This window comes from Podarcis filfolensis (genome assembly GCF_964270895.1).
Source record: "Podarcis filfolensis genome assembly, chromosome: 2".
Classification (NCBI taxonomy): Eukaryota; Metazoa; Chordata; class Lepidosauria; order Squamata; family Lacertidae; genus Podarcis; species Podarcis filfolensis.
Genome location: NC_139605.1, coordinates 9,942,943 through 9,965,035, shown reverse-complemented (window position 1 = coordinate 9,965,035; position 22,093 = coordinate 9,942,943). Strand labels below are relative to the sequence as shown.

At 43.8% G+C, this 22,093-nt stretch overlaps 2 protein-coding genes across 2 annotated transcripts in view; both read right to left on the bottom strand.

Annotated features, from left to right (window-relative positions):
• LOC310756497 (tigger transposable element-derived protein 1-like) overlaps positions 1-22,093 on the bottom strand; it is a 796,241-nt gene that overhangs the window by 149,389 nt on the left and 624,759 nt on the right. The window lies entirely within an intron of this gene.
• Positions 1-22,093, bottom strand: part of LOC310758101 (zinc finger protein RFP-like) — a 27,360-nt gene extending 5,267 nt beyond the window's left edge. The window contains exons 1-10 of the mRNA XM_083604038.1: positions 21,436-22,093; positions 18,886-18,981; positions 18,015-18,245; positions 16,723-16,745; positions 14,819-14,937; positions 14,056-14,088; positions 13,129-13,643; positions 5,486-5,710; positions 2,259-2,354; positions 802-1,011 (exon numbers count right to left, since the gene is read on the bottom strand). Of these exons, the coding sequence (XP_083460164.1) occupies positions 802-1,011; positions 2,259-2,354; positions 5,486-5,710; positions 13,129-13,643; positions 14,056-14,088; positions 14,819-14,937; positions 16,723-16,745; positions 18,015-18,245; positions 18,886-18,981; positions 21,436-21,861 (1,974 nt within the window). The 5' untranslated portion in view covers positions 21,862-22,093. The remainder of the gene's footprint in view (positions 1-801; positions 1,012-2,258; positions 2,355-5,485; positions 5,711-13,128; positions 13,644-14,055; positions 14,089-14,818; positions 14,938-16,722; positions 16,746-18,014; positions 18,246-18,885; positions 18,982-21,435) is intronic.

The window sequence follows — 22,093 nt, the reverse complement described above, 5'->3', positions numbered from 1 at the left end:
GAAAAAGAGAATGGAATTCAATGCACAACACAGGCCACAGTAAGAAGCCCCTTCAGACCCTGAAATGGAGGGACTCTGGCTGTCTGGTGTCAGTATGCCCATCACACACAAATATTCTTGGTAGGGAGGGCCTAGTCAGCCAATTTTGGAATCTTTCAGATTTTTTATTGTCCCCTCTTCAACTCTCCACATTTCCACATCAGTCTGCAATTTTTAAAAAGTCCTTCTGAAAATTCACCAGCCTTTTAGTGTGAATTTCTCCTAATATAGATATTTTTCTATCCAGTTTTGCCTGAAACACACATTTTGCAAAACAATTTTCTGTAATATAATGATTTTTTTTATGTTAGTTTCACTTTATGATCTTGTATGATTTTTTTGTAAACATTATTGGAGAACTGTTTGGAAATTTCAGAGAAGTGCAAATGTTGACAGATGGCTGTGATTCCATTTGCATATTGATTTATAAAATGCCCATTTGGTGGATTCACCTTTAAGTGCAAAATTAAGGAATTTTTCCACCATTGGTAGTTTTGGGCCATAACTTCTTACATTTCATCCAATTTTCTGCACACAAAAATTGTGGTATCCCACCCCTTCCCAGTGCACTTGTCATTGTACACATAAGTTGAACTATTAGGTAGTTTTTCTAGGATATTTTCATACATACTCACTCCTAACACAGGCCCAAGTATAGGCCAGTAACCATTTATCATTTTCCTTCTCACACAACTGCACTTCAGATTTCAAGGCAGCCTCTTCCTGGAGTGGAGCCTTGGGCTGTTCCTGCCACCATCTTACCTGCAGGAGTTCACTCGCTGACTGCTGACTCTTTTCCTCCATCTCCTGGATGGTCCTTTCAAGAGAGGAGAGTTTCCTGGAGAGTCTGGCCCGGTGCTCATCCCTTCTCCCTGCAATCTCATTCTCCACCTCTTCGATCAGATTCAGCAGAAATCGGTGCAGTTCTCTGAACTTCTCCTCTGCCTTCTGCATCTCAGTTGCTGTACATTTCTGCAAGAAGCAGATAGAAAGAGGAAACGAGGAGACCGGAGTCTGGAGTGCAGTCAGTCTTTACAACACCAGGAGGAGAGTTATGGAAATTGCACAGGAAAATTGGGTTTTCTCTGGATTGACATTGGTTCTGACTGAGAACTAAACAGTGGGTTTTCCCTGGGAAAGGAGCGGGGCAAAGGGAAACTGCTTTGACCCATGATTTCTAGGCTCAGAACAAGTGAATGTGTGGACAAGCCCTCAGTGGCTAAGGAAGCCCTCTTCTTCAGAATTTAAAGTAAACATGGCAGGAAGGAAGCAGGCATGAACACAGTGGCTATGCCTTCTCTGTTGCCATTTCTCTTGCCTTCCGTACCTAGTGCTATTTTTCTAGAAAAAGAGTTGCCGGAACTCACCATGAATACCTCCCTTGTTCTAATTACTATTACTATTATTATTACTATTACTATTACAATGGCAATGGCGCCTGCCTGAGAGGTGCTGGAACTGAGATCTGTCAAGTTCCAGCTGAAAAAAAAGCCCTGCTTCCATCATAGCTGTCAACCTTCCCTTTTTTGGCGGGAAATTCCCTTATTCCAACGCCGTTTGCCGCTGCTATCCCGGATTGTTAGATATCCCGTAGACTGTCCCCGGGACAGGTGAGGCTGCTGATCCCTTATTTTCGAGTCTGCTGATCCCTTATTTTCAAATCTGAAAGTTGACAACTATGGCTTCCATCTTGTGGAAGGTGGCAGCCTAAAGCCAAGAGATTTTTTTTCTATCCATGAAGGTTGCCTGCACATTTTTGGACCCAGCATAATTTAGTTTCTAAGATGTTCAGAAAGCCTCCATGGACATAAAAGAGTCCTCACCTCACACTTCCATGAGTAAGAAATCAACAGAAACAGAGAAGCAGGGCAGAGCTGGCCTGCTCATCCCCAACAGTCCTCTGTTTACTTTAATACACTGAGTCAACTTGAATTTCCTATAGATATAAAATAGTGGACATTTAGAGAGAAATTTCTTCAACAGTCTGTATAGCAAATCAGAATGTTGCAACTATCTTATCTTCTGTGGATCTGAGCTGCCACATGGGAAGAAGATTCAGTTCAGTTTGGATTCAAAGGCAAAACTGGGAGAAATGACTTTAAGATGGAAATGTATGAAACTGAGATGAACAGAAATAGACAGATTTCTCCATTTCTATTCACTCCTGACCTGATTCGTCAAGCACTTGTTCCCTTCCAGTGAACACTAGTGACACTTACAAGGAGGTCTTGGCTTTCCTTTTCCAGTTCTGCTTCATAGGCCAGAATTTTCTTTCTTTCTTTCCTAAGATTCTCCAGGTAGCTATTGATCTTTTCCTAAAGAGAAAATAAAAGTTCAGATCGTGATTGAGACAGACATAGAGAGAGACTTTGGTTGGCTGTTATGCTCCCTTCTACTTCCTGGTGCCTCGCTGCTCTTAAAGCTTTTTACCTCATAGTTGCTAGTTTTTGAAATCTGCTCCATGAGTTTCTAGGCTTTTAGCTCAAAATTTTAAAATCAAGGCTTTAATGAAGAGTTTCATTTCATTATTATTTATTTTACTTTTCATTATTATTAAATTGCATAGGAGCTTCTTTGTGCTAATTTTTGTTTTTTAAAAAGAAATTTAGAAGCATTAAAAAAATTATCTGGAAGCTGAATCAGGATTTTGCTTTAATCATAAGAGCACAGAGGAGAGGAGAGTCAGTTCTTAGTTCTCATTTAAAAGTGTGTACCTCCACCCTAGCCTCTGGGGGGAGATCACCTGGGCCACCACCCTGCCACCTTACTGTGCAAGCCCCCACCCCACAACCAGACCATGTGTGTTTCTCCCACTACCTGCTGCCTTATTGTATGGGGGGGGGTGGAATGGACCCCCCCCCCCGTAGTCAGATCAGACCCTGGTTGCTAGTTCTACCAGCTGAGCCCAGAAATGTGCAAATGTGATTCAAAACAACTTCACTGTGTTTTACGCCACAAATGTGTGCATAGCCTTTTGCCTACCTGTATGTTATGAATTTGGTTTGCACATTTTTTCACTTAAGAAATATAACCCTTTTTCTACCACCACTTTGCCTCATGAACCTTCGTTGCAAGTATGTGGGAGAAATGTTTGCTGTCTGGCACAGAGCCCCCTCTCTTTTGCTTTCTTAAAACTCCATCACCTTTCCTTTGTTTTCTTAATGACTCATCACCCCAGGTTCTTAACACATCAGAATCCAGGAATTTAGGGGAATCTGGCACCCATAAACTCACAACAATATTGATTGATTGATTGAACAGGATCTGGGGGCTGTACCTTTTCACTGAGTTTTCCTTTAATTTTACTGTTCTTTTGGTGGACCTACATAAAATGTAGACTCTGAATGACTATACTCTATCGGGGTGGGGCGATGAACAGCTTTGATCCCAAATGTGTCACTGGTGCCTGACCCATTGGAACTTTGTAAATTCCAGTGCTAGTTAGTAAAAAATGTAATCCTTTCACTTTTGTTTTGGCTTCATGGCTGCTCTTATCTTATCACATTGACAAGGTCTCCATGAGCAATGTGAACAAAAGTCCAAGGAGCTTCTATTGACATGTCATAGTGTAATCCACTTTGATCCATCATGGCTGCTCTACTGTGCACATAAAAACTATCCAAACTTCCAGTGGTTTAGCGTGGGGGGTGCAGGGGGGGCCGGCCGCACCAGGGGTTAGGGTTAGGGGGCGCAAATCCACGGGTTAGGGGGCGCAAATTACTTGCCTTGCCCCGGGTGCTGACAACCCACGCTACGCCACTGCAAACTTCTGGGTGTGGTCTGTATGGGGCCAAGATTAACAATACGGAGGGCAGAAGCGTATTGTCTCTCCCTCTTGCAGTGACATGTTTAACGCAGCATGATAGATACAGGGTAAATACAGGATATCTTGCCAAAGCAGCAGTGGAGGCGTATGTACACAGCCTAAGCCCAAAGTAGACATGAGGTTGTTTACGTGGAATTAATGTGTATAGTATTTTTTATTATTTACACAGCAGCCTTGCTCATCAGCCAGGGAAAATAACCCATCCAGGAGAAGGAAAACTCTGATCCTAAACCTCCACTGCTTTGCGGCTATACTCATTTGTGAGAAAGGCTTTGGGGGTACATCCCAAGGAAAAATCTGTACCCGCCACCTTGCGGGATGTATTCGGGAAAAGAAAAGGCTAAGGAGTAAACCCTAAATAAAATCCGGAGTCCCTTAAGGCGATTGGATGGCGCCTTTTATGCCTTCTTCCGGCAATTCCTGCAGCCCAGCTGGTGCCAAAACTGATGCCACTGCTTTCCTTTGGACCACATCTGTGAGGCCGAGAGGTGGGGTCTTCTCATCTGGGCAGCCCAGGACCTCCACACAAAAATGACCCACCCTTGTGTTCTGGAGAGGTCACTTCAGTGCTAACACAGCAAAAACAACAGGCAGCTGTTATGAGTTACAGCTTTCTGCAGCCACAGGAGGCACTCTCTGGCAGTATGACTTTGTCCCAGAGGCCAACAATTACAGCAGCCTTGAGGGGTGGGGAGAAGGTCCCCAAGGATTACCATTAACCCATTATTTCCGTGTCACGGTCCCAATGGGTTGAGGCTAATATCACGTGTGCACAGCGTCCCAATGGGTTGGGGCTAATATCACGTGTGCATAGCTTCCCAAACCAATGGTGGAAGCACACTGGGTGCTGAGTAAACGAGTCTGTACACAGCCTAAGCCCAAACAAGACAGGAAAGAAGAAGAAGTCCCAGCAAAAAAGGAATGGATACAAAAACTTATGGAACATGCAGAAATGGCATAACTTACTGGAAAAATAAGAAATCAAGATAACAAACTTTTTATAACAGAATGGAAATGGTTTATTGAATATTTACAAATAAACTGTAAACAAATTAGAGCATTGGCATGATTATTGTAATAACCTGCAGCTTTATAAGAGTATATATTTAAAGTAGATGAATGAATGAGCAAATTAAGTTAATTTGGATATGCAGGAAATATTTAAAAATAAATTTAAAGAAACGCAGAAAAAGGGGGAAGTCAAGTTTTGAAATGTTAAAATGATTGTAAAATTATTGAAATGTATAAAATTGAAAATCATAAACAAAAAACTAGACAGGAGATTGTGTAAGTGAAATTAACATTTTTATTATGTACCATGGGTCCCCAAGTTTAAATAATTTATTTCCCTGTCATGGTCCCAACAGTTACTGAACCTGCTGCTTGCATTTCAAGGGAAGCCCCTTTGGCATTCTGGCAGAGAGAGAAAGAATTAGACTCATGCCACCCACCTCCAAAAAAAACTCAGGCTTCTCCTTGGCTATTTAATCAACAAGCATTTAAATTGCATTCTGGCAATTAATGCCATGCCTAGTTTGAACCTAAGAATTACAGAAAACTTCCCAAGAAGAATTAAGAAGACTTCCCTGCTCCCCATCAAGGGCCAGAGTGATTTCCTACCTTGTAGTCCTCAGAAGCCTCATCCACAGGAATCACCTCATGACCTCTGTGCTTCCTGGATTTGTCACACACCAGGCAGACTACAGTTTCATCCTCCATACAGAAGAGTTTTAGGGACTCCTGGTGCTTCTCACAATATCTCCCCATTCCTCCTCCCTCCCTGCTTTGGAGACGGATTTTCTTGTTTATGGGACCCCTAGAAGCAGCCATGGCTCCCTCACACCAAAGACACAGTCAATTTCACTTTCTTTGTTTATATATCCTGGGTGTTTCTCATCCTGTAAATGGTTAAGGATCTCAGTGCTGAAATGCATATATTTTATGCTGACACGCCTTTCTTGTTTGCCTCAACGCTGCCCTGAGAAACCAATGTGCAAATACTGTTATAAACAAATAAAATGTTGACATTGTGGAGGAACAACCCTTCTTGAAGAAAACCTTCCTCCCTGGAGTAAGAGCTATGTACCAAGAGCTTCCCTGTTCTCCTGATCTGGGCACAGGGTTACCACCTTTGTTCTGGCAAAATACAGGACAGGATGGAGGGTGGGATTGGGGACTGAAATTGTTTTTTGCCCGGTTCTGAAATGAGTTCAAAGCAATCAATTACAATGACATACATGGTTTACAAGACTTTCTTCAATTAAAAAAATAACAAAAGCACTATAATTTACAAGTGTAAGAAAAATATTGCACATCACATTATAGCTTGGCTTTGTAATGTGATAACATTGTAATTACGATAACATGGTGTCTATCCCAATCAGATGGTAACTATTGGTAACTGCAAACATTCCAACAATACCGGAAGGAAATAATAATATCACATTATAGCTTGGCTTTGTAATGCCAAACATTATGATAACATGGTGTCTATCCCAATCAGATGGTAACTACTGGTAACTGCAAACATTCCAACAATACTGAAAGGAAATAATAATAATAATAATAATAATAATAATAATAATAATAATAATAATAATAATAATAATAGAAATCTTTGTTGCTGTTGAAAGCTTCAGCAAGTCACTCTGTGTTGAGCCAACAATATTTCTCTCTCTCTACTCAACCTTCTCACAAGTACTTTCTGTCACTCCTTGTGGCTTGTCCTTCAAAATAATTGAGTGGAAGTCAGCAGGTGACAGTTGAGTGAAATCAGGAGCTCACTTTTTATCAGTTTCACAGAGCACTGGTTCCAGACATTGGTCCATTTGCTTTCCATTGTGGAGAAGATGCTCTCCACATACCCTGTTGAGGCTGGAAAGCTCACTGTGTAGGAGAGGACTGTCTGCTTATTTGGCAGATCAGATGCTGTAAATTCAGCCACCCACCTTGCAGCTTCCATTGATCATCCTTCTGAAGATGCTTCAAAAGGCTGTTGGCTGTACGGTACAAATATTATGCATAAATGTATCCTTTCGGCTTGACAGCTCAGGGAAGTTACCTAGCTTTAACAATCATATAAAATCAACTCCTTTGCCAGTTTCCTCCATTCCGAAGCTATTTTGCCCTTGAAAAGGGGACTCCAGGAAGTGCCCAGAGGTGACAATTGCTGAGCTGATTGTTCTCCAAGAGAAGCCAAATCTCATCACCAGACTTGCCTCAGGCTCCAGACATGCAAAGGAAGTTCTACTGTACTTTGGGTGGTGGGGCTTCAGAGGTGTTTGCCTATGCTAATCTTATACCTGGGTCTTGCCCTGACATGTCTGCTTATGCTAATATTGTACCAAGGACTTGTCTGGAAATGTCTGCCAAGGTTAAATTAGAGTAACCTCTGTCTACCCCTCCCCTTTTGTGACATAACAAAAAATTTTTTTTTCTTCCAGTAGCACCTTAAAGACCAACTAAGTTAGTTCTTGGTATGAGCTTTCGTGTGCATGCACACTTCTTCAGATACACTGAAACAGAAGTTGCCAGATCCTTCTATATAGTGAGAAGGTGGGGAGGGGTATTACTCAGAAGGGTGGTGGGAATGGGTGATTGGCAGATAGCTGTGATGAACCTGTTGACGACTCTTAACGACTGCAATATGTCTTACAGGAAAAAGCAAGGGGTGAGAAGGTGAAAAATGGCTTTGTCATGTATAATGAGATAAGAATCCAATGTCTTTGTTCAGACCAGGTCTCTCCATGGTTTTAAGTTTGGTAATGAGTTGCAATTCAGCAGCTTCTCTTTCCAGTCTATTTCTGAAATTCCTTTGTAGTAATACAGCTACTTTGAGATCTTGTATAGAATGTCCTGGGAGATTGAAGTGTTCTCCTACTGGTTTCTCTGTCTTGTGATTCTTGATGTCCGATTTATGTCCGTTTATTCTTTGGCGTAAGGTTTGGCCTGTTTGTCCAATATAGAGAGCTGAAGGACACTGTTGGCATTTGATGGCATATACAATGTTAGACGATGAGCAATTAAATAGTCCCGAGATGGTATGTGTGATGTTGTTGGGGCCAGTAATGGTGTTGTCCGGATGTATGTGGCAGCAAAGTTGGCATCTGGGTTTATTGCAGGCTCTGGTGCCAGTGTCCGTGTTACGTCTGGTTGTAGTATTATTGTGGGTTAGGAGTTGTTTAAGATTGGGTGGCTGTCTGTAGGCAATGAAAGGTCTTCCTCCCAGAGCTTGAGAAAGAGAACTGTCATTGTCCAGGAGAGGTTGTAGATCTCTGATGATGCGTTGTACTGTTTTAACTTGGGAGCTGTATGTGATGACTAGAGGTGTTCTGTTATTTTCTTTTTTGGGTCTGTCTTGCAGCAAGTTCTCTCTGGGTATCTGTCTGGCTCTGTTGATCTGTTGTCTAACTTCATCTGCTGGGTATTTTAGTTCTAAAAAGGTTTGCTGTAGATCTCTTAGGTGAGAGTCTCTGTCTGTAGAATTGGAACAGATACGGCTGTAATTTTTTTTGTTTTGACTATGGCAGACCAACACGGCTACCTATCTGTAACTTTTGTGACATGTCAGTGATGTATCAATGATGTATCAATGATGCTGTACGAACTGTATTCTGGCATATGGTGGGAAAGTTTTAAAAGTCATTGTCACCCCATCTTTGGGGTTCAAAATTCCTCTTTTAACCTTTTGCGCAATAAACTTTGGTCTACAGCTATTTGCTCCGGTTGGTGGCTGGACTCCTTCCTTTATTCCACAGGGACCCGCGGGCTCTGCCCAACGAGCTGGGTGACTGAGCAGCCTCACACCTAGATTTTTCCGTAACAGTAGGAATGCTTCCTGCAGCAGGGAAATAAGAGAGGTGCTTGTTGGGATGCTGGACGGGCAGAGATGTGGAGGGTTCAGCATCACCGGAAGAAGATTCCTCCATTATCCTGATGGTTTTATTCTGTCTGCCTCTAGCAGGAGACTGTGACTTGCGTCAAGTCTTACAAAGTCACATCCAACTGAAAGAACCACAAACAAAGTGCTGAAAGGTTTTTGCTGCTGTTATGGATATCAGTCTTTTGTATCTTTATTTTCAGGTCTTATTATGAACTATGTGAAAACTGTTCAAATTTGATTGTGCTTTTGATGTGTCTTACCTATTGTTTATAATTACGGTTCTTATGAAGAAGAAGAAGAGTTTGGATTTGATACCCCGTTTTATCACTACCTGAAGGAGTCTCAAAGCGGCTAACATTCTCCTTTCCCTTCCTCCCCCACAACAAACACTCTGTGAGGTGAGTGGGGCTGAGAGACTTCAGAGAAGTGTGAGTGGCCCAAGGTCACCCAGCAGCTGCATGTGGAGGAGCGGAGACGCGAACCCGGTTCCCCAGCTTACGAATCTACCGCTCTTAACCACTACACCAACACTGGCTCTCAGTGTTTGTAATTATGTAAATGTTTTCATGCTATAAGCCACCTTGAGCACAGTTTCAGCTATGGAAAGGTGGCATACAAGGTGAGCCGATCTACAAATGCTCCCATTGTGAGAAACGGTTCTTGAGGATGTTTCACTCCTCCTATTGCAAGAATGTGCTGACAATGTTTCAGAAAGGGCAGGGGGCGGATTTTGCTCATTGCTTCTTCCGCTCCAGCCTGTGGGAGTCTGAGTGTTATCTGTATATAGATAAGCTCAAGCAGCTGTAACACTCATGCAGTCCAGTGCCTCCAATTAGTCTTTAGTTAGTTTATGCAGTAGCTGTAAAGAATAAAAGAAGTTATACTTCAGAGCTGTCGTTCGTGTGGTTCATACTCTGCTGTGCTCGGCTGACTTTTGGAACTGAGTTTGGTGCTCACAGCTCTAAGTTGTGAGTCCACAGCACTTAGACCTGCTCCCTGCAGTGGAAGGTCTCTGGGAGTGCTTTTCCAGCTCGCCTGGCCCAGTTGGGGCTGAAGAGGTTGAGCCCAGTCGTTGGCACTGGCTCAAAGGCGAAGCTGACAGTTCTGTCATCCAACCGAGCTTGGGAGAGAAGCAAGACATTTCTCAGCTAGGAGAGATCCAGTGAGAGCAACACTCTTGAGAGAAGGGCCAGCTTCAGGGTGGGTTCCCCTTGTGCAAGGATGGCAAAGGTGGTGGAAGAAGGGGACAGAACCTACCCAATGCTCAGGCTGCAGGAAAACCTCCAGCCACAGAACCCCCATTTTGTTTAGCATTGAAAGTATAGTCGTACCTTGCTTCTCAAATGCCTTGGTACTCATAGGTTTTGGCTCCTGAACGCTGAAACCCCCAAAGTGTTCTGGTTTTCGAACTTTATTTGGAAGCCAAACGTCTGATGTGGCTTCCGATTGAGTGCAGGAAGCTCCTGCAGCGATTCAGAAGCCGTGCCTTGGTTTTCGAACGGTTCCAGGAGTCGAACGGACTCCCAGAACGGATTAAGTTCAGCAACCAAGGTACCACTGTATATGAACACTGACTGTTGGGGAGCTGGTTCCCATCACTGCTCTTCCCTTCTTGCTCCATCAGGAAATCCATGCAGACTGCACTGGGGCTGGTCCGTTAGGGAGACTGGTGCTCTGCCCCACTAATCTCAGCCCTGTTTAGAGAAGTTTTTAATGTTTGGTGTTTTATTGTGTTTTTAATATTCTGTTGGGAGCCGCCCAGAGTGCTGGGGAAACCCAGCCAGATGGACAGGGGATAAATAATAAAGTTGTTGTTGTTGTTGTTAGGCGTCTGCTCCCTCCCATTTGCCTGCCCTCTGCTTGCTTACATTCCACAGAGAGGCCCAGCCTTTACTTTGCCACAACTTGGTGGAAATGGCATTGGTTAGGGTAGTTGGATTTAAATGGGGAACTCCTTGACTTGACTTGTCTCCCCATCAGAGATGCACCCACTATGAAGCTGGTCTCTGTGGCTTCAGAGAATGACTGAAATGAGCCTTGGAGAAATCCAACCTCCCATGTAAGGTCTTGGTCTCTTATTTGCTTCCAAAGATCTGAATTTCTATTTCTCTTTCTAGATTATATACATTCAATTTATACAAATTATTTATAGCGTGTTTTCCAAGCTTGTTTTTAAAATATTTATTGCATAGTCAAACAGCCCTGTGGAAAAACAGTGACTCCCTGGAGATCGGAACCTTCTGCGATGGGTCGCAACAGCTGCCCACCCTGTGACTGGGTAAGCAGCCATTAGATAGCAGGAAGGACGCAGGTGTACCAAACTTTAATTTGTGTAATGATACGCAAAACATGTTTTGAATCTGCTACGGTGCCCTATAGCCTTAGTTCACATTCACCTAAGGTGAGACGACCCAATGCTCACCCCTCCACCCCAACACAAAATGCAGCGCCCCTAACATTTATATATACGGTAACTTTTTCTGTGTGTGTATTTTTGATGAATATCAGTCATGATGTTGTTGGGGTGGTCAAACACAATCCCAGTTTTTTTGCATTTATTTTGTGTCTATTTTGCTATTTGTGTCTGCAAACTTCTGCAATGGCTTCGTTGGTTATCAGTCCATAGAATCCTAGAATATAAGAGTTGGAAGGGATCCAAGGGTCATCTAGTCCAGCTAAAGCATCCATGTCCTGATTCTTCCTGCTGAAGTTGCAGAGCTCTCCATGCCAGAAATATTTGTTCCATTATAGTATATGGGAGCCCCCCCCCCCCATGGCAACAATGCATTATTCTTGGAGAATCATTGCAGAATAACCCCCAAAGCAGAATGGTCCCTTATAAATCTGCTACTAATGCAATATTAGGGGTGTGGGTGGCACTGTGGTGTAAACCACTGAGCCTCTTGGGCTTGCCAATTGGAAGGTTGGCAGGTCATATCCCCGCGACGGGGTGAGCTCCCGTTGCTCTGTCCCAGCTCCTGCCAACCTAGCAGTTTGAAAGCACGTCAAAGTGCAAGTAGATAAATAGGTACCGCTCCAGCAGGAAGGTAAATGGCATTTCTGTGTGCTGCTCAGGTTTCGCCAGAAGCGGCTTAGTCATGCTGGCCACATGACCCGGAAAAACTATCTGCGGACAAACGTCAGCTCCCTCTGCCAGTAAAACATTATGAGCGCCCCAAGCCCAGAGTCGTTCGTGCCTGGACTTAACTGTCAGGGGTCCTTTACCTTTTTTAATGACGTATTACTGCGTCGATGGCAAAACAGCAGCAGTCCAGAAGGGGGCCCTTGACAGCCTGAGAAGGAGTTATAGAGCTTTTATTTTACTTTATTTTTTGGCATTTCTGTGCCTCCTAATTAGCCACATACTCTGATCAGTTCACAAATTAAAATACAAATGCAATTCATTAAAAGCAATTCAGCAGGAAATCTGTATCGGCACAAAAAAATTAGTGTAACCCCGGCACTGAACCCTAAAAGGCAGCGTAATATCATGACCAATAAATGCAGCACTAAAAACAAGCAAGAGTAGAAACAAAATAGTTATAAGAATTAAACTGCATTAAATGATAGCTATTAAAAGCCTGTGAGAAAAGTAACATCCACCTGGTAGTGAAAGGACCCTCTTTGGGGGAGCATCCCATAACCAGGATGGGGTTTGGGATCAGAGGGAAATCTAAATGGGAATTATATAGGGCAGGCAGAGCCAAGCTAGTGCCTTTCAAAAGTCCCTGGACTACAACTCCCATCATCTCTGACTAGTTGGCCTTGCTGGATGGGAGTTATAGTTCGACATTGTCCAAAGGACATTTCATTGGCTGTCCCAATATACGGAATCCAACATTTACAGTATATAGAAAAGATTAATGCAGCAACCCTAAACATATTGAATTGTCCAAAAGCCCCACTGAATTCAGTGAGATTCATCTCTGATAAAGTGTGGAGATGGAGAGGCTGCATTTGCAGATGGGGCTGGAAGTTATTGCTTCACACACATTATTCACGTTTTCTTCCTCCTGAGGTCTACACAACAAGGTGCTTTCCCTCCAGATGTGGGTAAAGGGGTTAATTTCTAGTCATCTATTAATGTTTGTATTTTAACAGCTGCTGGATTTCTTGTGGGGATAAAGAGGGTAGAAAATTAAACCAGGATTGACGGTGATGGAAGCTATCCTTTTGAGGAAAAGATTATTTATTGAGACTCTTGAAAGTGTTTCTGTCTCTTTCAGCTGCAGAGGGGATCCTGGGAAATGGAGGTTTTTGTCAGTTTTGTTATTTCTGCTGCCAAAACTACTCTTGAGAGGTAAATGCTTATTTTTATATCAGTCAGTCCAGTCTGGAGACAAACTCCAACTGGGCCTGTGAGGCAGATTTAGCCTCCTCAGGAGATCCTGAGGTGGGTTTTATTATGCAACAGACAAAAGAGAGGGAGGAGGGTCTCCCCATAGAACGAGACTCCTGAGAACGTGTAGAGTTCGGCTCCTGAGTCGGCATCATAAAAAGACACCTCCCTCCCTTCATAGTCCAGAGTCACTCGGATCCTCCTGGGCTTCTCACTCAGGGACAGAGGAGAAGAATCAAGGGAGGTATGGGTCCAGTACTCGCCTCCCCAATTCCCCAAAGCCCAGAACCCTCCCTCAGGGCTTAAGGAGAAGCAACCCTTTCGCCTCACAGACTTCCTGGCTACCCCGATATCCCACCACCCACCACTTTCCACAGTGACTTCCCAGAAATGTCTGCCTTCAGTGAATCCCTCATGTCCCAACACAGATTGAAAGGTGTTGAATCTCTCAGGATTGTCAGGAAGCTTTTGCTTTTTGCCTCCCAATGCCACATTTTTCCGATCCTTGGACAGAATGAGGCTGGGATGGGCTGTGTCTGGATCCAGAGTGACATTTGCTGTTGGGAGAAAGATGTAGAATCAGCTGAGAGTCAGAGACGGACATCCTAATCCAAGGAATACCCAGAAGAACCAGATTCCCTCTCAAATAAATGGGATTCCTTGTCTTGCATTTAGGCTTGGAACACTGCTCTCATTCTTCCAGACTTTCCCTGCAGTGAATACCTTCCTTGTTGGTTTTTAAATCAGTTATTTTCTCCTTTTTATACACACCTGCATTTGTATATTCCCAAGCTGTGCCTAAACTGGATCTGCCAGTTTATAGCTTATCTAGTGAAACCTGGCTGTGGTGGGTGCCTATTGGCTAGTGCCAATACCATCACACACATATCCTCCTCCTCCCATCCCCAGAGCAGTTTGAAAACTATTCTCCAGCCCTCCTGTGAATATGGGTCTCCATCAAAAATTTACCTTTCTGAAACTGTAGTTTGAATAACATAGCATCTGAGGAAGATAAAAGATAATATGTTTAAGCACAAGATTGCTGTACCTCAAATAAACATTGTTAGAATAATATCATTTATTAACATGGCATCTGTTGTATCCTTATTTCAGGTAAAAGATGAGGTCATGTAACAAATTATTAAAAATGTAAGATGAACCAATTAAAGAAAACTAAAACTCCACATTGGTAAATGGGACTTAAAAATAGCAGAATAAAAATATTCAGCATTGAATCTAAATGTTCTCCCTGAAACGGGTCCATAATGGAGGCACAGAGGGTAGCCAAAGGAGTAGCAATCATGGAACAGGATGCAGGGGGGAGATGGACCAAGCCTTAACATCTGCCCCAAGTAAAGTGGTGTGGGAAATAATTAAAGTCAGAATGGTTAAACATAATCAGAAACTAAGCTTGCTGAGGAAGGCAGTCATCTCATGCAAAGGTAATTGTAAACAGATGCACATAGGAGGAAAAAAACCCTGACTTTACTGTATAGTCTGGTGTAGGCTTTCTTTACAAGTGGCAGACACAATTTCTCATGCCCCAGGGTGCCAATGCATATGAGGCATTTTGGAGAAGATACAATGATGGCTGGAGCACCAAGAGGGAAGTTACAATCGTGCCACCCCATGTCCGCAGCAAAAGCAAAATACAATGCCTAAGAGCCTGGCATGCTCTGTGTTGGACTAATATAATGCCCAGCACAAAATCCTTGCCGCCATTCTTCATTACCTTTGAATTCCTTCATGATGTCCCCCAGAAGGAGATTTGTATCACAGAATCTGCAGGTCTTCCATTTTAGCTTTAGAGGGAAAGAGAGTGCATTCGCCAGTCTCTCTCTTCTCTCATACCTGATGGGGAAACGAATGTTAACCTCCTAAATCCAGAATTCCTAGTACAGTAAAGCAAAATTTTAAAAGTAAGAGGAGAGAGAAAATGGTAGAATGTCTAGACTCTAGAGAGACAGGCAGGCACAGAGGCAGAGATTTCCCCTCACTATAGACTTCACAGCCAGACACCTGAGGACCAGAAAGGCAACTGCAGATCCCTGAGTCTCCCCACTTATTTCTATTCAAATAAGAAACATTATGTATGTTAAGTTGTGGGTGAACATATCAGATGACACAGTGATTCTTCAAACAGTTTATTCACAGGCCAGAACAGAACTGAACTGAAGGGTTCAGCCAGCCTGCTTATATAGAGCTCCACTACAACTCAACAGTAACCATTTTCTGTAACTGTCCAATCACTGAACGTCACTTTCAATCCCTTATTTGCATATGTGGACATGAGTGAAAACTATCTACAGTATCCCCCTGCTGGCCTAGAGTGAGAACTTCAGTACATAACAATGTACTATCGTAATGCTCAAGAGTTTCTCTCCTCCAACTTCACTTCATTGCCTTCCACAGGTGAGGGCCACGAATTATCCTGAGTGCAATGATAGCACAACACACATTTCCCTTCTCTAGATGTCTCCAGAAAAGGTGTAGAGAAAAACAAGATGGTTGCTGCTGTAACTTCTAATCTGAACCTGAGTGGTACATTAGCATTTGCTGCTGACTGGCAGTTCTTGATGGGATCAACTAAGGCACTGGTTGCGTGGAATTATTGCAACTTTCCCTTAGTAACACTTGAGTAAGGTCATAATATCTGCTAGTATCCTGCTTGGACAATTTAGATAACCTCTGCTGTAGAACCACATGCTCTCAGAGAAAGAGGCAGATCTTCCACAGGTGTACAACCAATTCAAGTTATCCAAGGAGCTCCGTGCAAGGGACAACAGAGAAGAAACTGATCCTCCAGGACCCTCACCCACATAGACCCCTGGTGTATCTCCAAGCCTTGTTCTATCACCCCCAAAATAGTCTTCAGCAAAATATAGTATAGCAGGTGTAAAAGCCCTCATGAGAAAAGGCTTCCTGCCATCTCAAGCAGATGCTGCCATGCTGAGACGGTGGTAGTCAGGGTCTGTCATGGGAGCGGAGCAGTGCATGGGCTCTCACCATGCCTGGTGTGGTCAAGGGTGTGGGCCTGAGGTGCCTGCTTCTCTGCCTGCTCCCTCAGTCAGGGTGCTTTCCCAGTGTCCTTGGCTGTGACACATTGCAGATGAGGAGAAGGTGACTATGTGAGATGAACAGGTAGCCCAGGCCAATAAGAATTAAGCCCTCCTACTGCTGAGGTGCTGTCTCAGGAAAATGGGAACCACCCACTGCAGCACTTGCTGCCTGAGGCAACAGACACACTCTGCCCATTGGTAGGGCCATGCCTGCCCTCTCTGTTCCGTCACTCAGTAGAAAATCCAGCCTTGCCCTTATTATGGCTTTGGAGGAGCAAATCATTTGTTAAATGTTTGAAATGTTTCCAGAGTCAATGAACAGAACTTCAGGCAGGCAGAGAAGAACCTCCAGCCATGTGTGATGAGGGGAGGGAGTGTTTGGGGCCTGATCCTTGGGTTGATAATAGGGGTGCTACAAGTTCAAAAGAGAGGCCCCTATCTGTGCCAGTGAAATGATGGAGTTTGTTCGACAGTCTCTCCATCAGGAGCTTGGAGGGCCAGGTTTTATGTACTGTCCTTCTGGTCTTTTCCCAACCTTACAGAGTGATGCTAATGGAAATGAGCAGGATCCACTCACCTCTGCAAGGTGCTTCTCACATCCTAGAGGGAAAAGAGAATGGAAATCACTGCACATCACAGGCCACACTAGGAAGACTCCCTCAGACCCTGGCCCTTGGATGTCAGTCTGCCCAGCACACACCAATTTTTTTAGATAGGAATAGTTCAATCAGCCAACGTTGTTATCTCTCAGAATTTAATTTTCTAGTCTTGCCCATTTGATGGTTTCACCTTTAAGTGCAAAGCCAAAGGAATTTCTTTGCCATTGCTAGTTTTGGGTTTTAACTTCTTAACATTCATCTGATTTTGTTCACCAAAAAATGGTGGTGTCCCACCCTTTTCCGGTATAATTTTCATTGTACAGTAGACACATAAGCCAACATGGTGTAGTCTTTCTGGGATATTGTCATAAATACTCACCCCTACAGCAACCTCAAATCTCAGCCAGTTACTGCTTACCATTTTGATTCTGGAAACATTTTTAAAAAAACAAAAGAAGGAGACTGAGAGGAGATATGGTAGCTATCTTCAAATATCTAAAGGGCTATGCCATGGAAGATAGAGCAAGCTTGTTTTCCTTTGCTCAGGAGGACAGAACTCAAACCAATAGCTTTAAGTTAGAAGAAAGGAGATTCCGACTAAACAGCAAGAAGAACTGACAGTAAGAGCAGTTTGACAGTGGAATGGACTCCCTCTGACAGTGGTGGACTCACCTTCATTGGAGGTTTTTAAGCAGAAGTTTGGGTGGTTTAGTTGAGATTTCTGCATTGCAGGGGGTTGGCTAGATGACCCTTGGGATCCCTTCCAACTCTACAATTCTATGGGGGGGGGACACCTGTAGCATGAAAACTTACAGGAGGAATGTGAATATATTCCTGTTTACCCAGGCATCTGATAGCTGAAGAACACTGCTCCTGGCAACCTTGACATCATGAGATGGAAGTCAGTTTTAAAATTGTAATTGCTTTTAGAATGCCTTTAACTGCAGTTGTTCTCAATGCTTTTTATTGCAATGGTTTTTAAAATGTTTTTTGCTTTGTTTTTGTATTGTAATCTGCTGCCACAGGCCCCTTGGGGAGGAAGGGGAGGATATCAATTCAATCATCATCATCATCAGCAGCAGCAGCAGCAGCACTGAACAAGAATCTCCAGTGAATAAACCATCCCTGTTCTCTGGGATGCTCCTGTACAGAACAGACCTACCTAGAGGCTCAGTAAACAGCCTCTCTACTACTTGTATAGATGAATGAGGCACATAAAAGTATGCAGGCACCCTTTTCCAGCATTGTGCTGTTCCTGCCACCATCCTACCTGCAGGAGTTCACTCGCTGGCTGCTGACTCTTCTCCTCCATTTCCTGGATGATACTTTCAAGAGAGGAGAGATTTCCGGAGAGTGTGGCCAGGTGCTCATTCCATCTCGTTGCAATCTCCTCCTCCATCTGTTCTATCTCATTCAGCAGACATTTTTCTTGTTTTTCAAGAATTTGGCGCAGTTGTCTGAATTCCTCCACTGTCTTCTGCCTCTGAGTTTCTGTTAATTTCTGCAAGAAGCAGATAGAAAGAAGAAAAGAGGAGGCCGGGTAATGCCTACAAAATGCAGATACTGAGGTTAAAGTGTGCATGAAAATGTATTTATTAAGGTAAATGGCCTAGAAAAAGGAATTAGGGGATACTGCTTTGCAAAATATGTGTATACTGGGCAAAACCTCATGTAAAAATATGTATATTAGCAGAAAATGGTACTAAAATACTGATGGATTTTCATGAGGACTTAAAAAAATAATAAGTGAAGTGGAGATGTGGAGAAGTGAATTTAAGACAGAAATATATGAAACTGAGAGAAACAAAAGTAGATTTCCCCATCCCTCCTCAGACCCTATGTTAAGTAGTGGGCGAACATGTCAGACGACACAGTGATTCTTCCAAAGCAGATCTTTATTTGTAAGCTGGAACAGAACTGAACTGAGGAGCTCAGCCAGCCTGCTTATATAGAGCTCCACTAGAATGCAACAGTAACCATTTTCTGTAACTAGCCAATCACTGAACGTCACTTTTGATCCTTCATTTGCATAACTATCTACAGTATCCCCCTGCTGGCCCAGGGTGAGAACTTCAGTACATAACACCCTACTTGATTCGTCAAGTAGTTGTTCCCTTCCTACTAACAATAGTGACACTTACAAGGAGGTCTTGGCTTTCCTTCTTCAGGTCTGCGTCATATTTCAGAATTGTTTCTTTCTCTTTCCTCAGAATCTCCAGGCAGTTACCTATTATCCCCTAAAGAGAAAACAAAATCTCAGATTGTGACTAAGACCGAGAAAGAGAGATAAAGAGAAGTCAAGCACTATGCTCCGTTCTATTGCTCAGTGGCTCTGCTCTTAGCTTTTTAACTGATAATCTCTCTGGTACATTTTCGTTTCTGACACTTGCTCTGGGAGATTCATAGAATCATAGAACTGTAGTTGGAAGAGACCACAAGGATTAAGAAGTACTGTTTTTGGGGGACAGGGGACAGGTGGGTGTGGGGTAACAGTGCCCCTGAAGGGCCAGGTGCACAGCCTGGGAGTCATTTTGGACTCACTGCTGTCCATGGCGACACAGGTCAATTCTATGTCCAGGGCAGCTGTCTACCAGCTCCACGTGGTACGCCAGCTGAGACCCTACCTGCCTGTGCACTGTCTTGCCAGAGTGGTGCATACCCTGGTTATCTCCCGCTTAGACTACTGCAATGCACACTACTTGGGGCTACCTTTGAAGGTGACTCGAAAACTACAACTAATCCAGCTAGACTGATGACTGGGAGTGGCCGCCGAGACCATGTAAGATCCTAAGGGATCTTCAGTGGCTCCCAGTACGTTTCCAAGCATAATTCAGTGTTGTTGCTGACCTTTAAAGCCCTAAATGGCCTCAGCCCAGTACACCTGAAAGAGCATCTCCAACCCCATCATTCAGCCCAGACTGAGGTCCTCCTCCGAGGGTCTTCTGCTGGTTCTCCCTGTGGAACACCCTCCCATCAGATGTCTAGGAGATAAAGAACTACATAACTTAAAAGACATCTGAGGACAGCCCTGTATCGGGAAGTTTTTAAAGTTTGATGTTTTACTATGCTTTTATATAGGGACGCAGGTGGCGCTGTGATCTAAACTACTGAGCCTAGGGCTTATCAATCCGAAGGTCGGCTGTTCGAATCCCCGCGACAGAGTGAGCTCCCGTTGCTCGGTCCTAGCTTCTCACAACCTAGGAGTTCGAAAGCACGTCAAAGTGCAAGTAGATAAATAGGTACCGCTCTGGCGGGAAGGTAAACGGCGTTTCTGTGCGCTGCTCTGGTTCGCCAGAAGCAGCTTAGTCATGCTGGCCACATGACCCGGAAAAACTGTCTGCGGACCAACGTCCCTCCGCCAATAAAGCGAGATGAGCGCCACAACCCCAAAGTCATTCGCGATTGGACTTAACTGTCAGGGGTCCTTTACCTTTACCTTTAAGCCACCCAGAGTGTGTGGGGAAACCCAGCCAGATGGGCAGGGTGTAAATCATCATCAACATCATCATCATCATCATCATTATTTAGCCCAATCCCCTGAAAAGCAGGAATCTTTTGCCAAACATGGGGCTTGAGCCCATGACCCTGAAATTAAGAGTCTTAAGGTTTAGCTGCTCCCCCCTCCCCCAAACTGGGTTTTCTCCTCAGGTTTCTAGATAGACATTTTTAAAAGCAAGGCTGTTATGAGAAGTTTCATTTCATTATTATTACTTTTACTTTGAATTGTTATTATTACGTTGCACAAGAGCATATTTGCGCTAGTGTAGAAAAACAAGTGTAGTGGGATTTTTTTTTAAAGAAAGTAAAAGGCCTTTTAAAAAGATGCTCCTGAAACAAAATCAGAATTTTGTTTTTATTCATAATAGCACAGAGGAGAGTTATCATTAAAAAGTGAGCTTCTCCCCTCTCTAGCCTGCTACGCCCATGCAGTCAGGTCCCACTCTGGTTACTAGTTGCACCAGCTGAGCCTAGCAAGGTGCAAATGTGATTTGAAGTGACGTCACTGCGTTTTAAATCGCAAATGTGTGCTTAGCCTTAGGCCTGCCTGCACGTTCTAAATTTGGTTTGCAGATTTTTGACTTGTTAAGAAATATAAACCTTTTTCTACCATCACTTTGCCTCAGGAGTCTTCATTGCAAGTGTGGGGGCAGTCAGGCAAAACTTCACAAGACTTGGGGCAGCTTTTGTAATAGTGGATGGCATCAGGGACGGACTTTGGTAATCTTTGGTATTTTGGCACCCTCATATGGATTTCAAGTGAAGCCCCCTTTGGCACACAGAGAAAAGAATTACACTTGTGCCACCCACCTCCCATGAGACCCCAAGCTTCTCAATGGCTATTTAAACAAGCTTTCAGATTTTTTGCATACCCTCCAGTAGGAATGCCATATTTCAAAAACCAGGACACCCCAAACGTTGTTGAGTGTTTTTCTTTCTCACTTGCCTAAGATCCAGGACAAAGCAGGAAAATCCATTTTCTGATGAAAATAGGGATGTCCTAAGGAAAAAAGGACACTCCAGGATCAAATCAGATACTGGGATGGCTTCTGTAAATCCGGGACTGTCCCTAGAAAATAGGGACACTTGGAGGGTGTGTTAATGTCACGTCTAGTTGAACCTAAGAATTACAGAAAACCTCTCAAGAAAACCCACAGCTCTTTACCCCATCAAGATCCCGAGTCATTTCCTACCTTGTACTCTTGAGAAGCCTCCTCCAGAGGGATCACCTCATGATGTCTGTGCTCCTTGGACCTGTCACACACCACACAGATGGGGGTTTCTTCCTCCTTACAAAAAAGCTTCAGGGGCTCCTGGTGCTTCTGACAAACTCTCCCCTTTCCTTGTTCCTCCTCCCCGCTTTGGAGACTGAACTTCTTGGTTATTTCCACAAAGTTAGCCAGTTGCCGGTTGGGGATGAGATTATTTTGCTGGACTGCTCTTCTGCACTGAGGGCAGGAAGCCTCTGCCTCCAATTCCACCCAGCACTGGATCAGGCAGCCTCGGCAGAAGTTGTGCCCACACTCTGGGATGGTCACTGGATCCTTGAAATACTCCAGGCAGATGGAGCAAGTGGATTCATCGCAGAGATCCTTTACGGGTCTCTCAGCAGCAGCCATGGCTCCCTTGGGCCAAAGAACCAAGCTAAGTTTCACTTTCTCAGTTTTCAGTCACTAGGTGTTTCCCTACCTAGAAATGACTCAGGAATTTTTCTTAATGCTGGCAGTACTATAAATACTGTGATAAACAAATAAAATACTGTCATTGTGGAGGAACACACCCAGTTTAAAGGAAACGCACCTCCCTGAAGGAAGAGCCGTGTAAAAGGGGCTTCCCCGTCCTCCTGGCCAG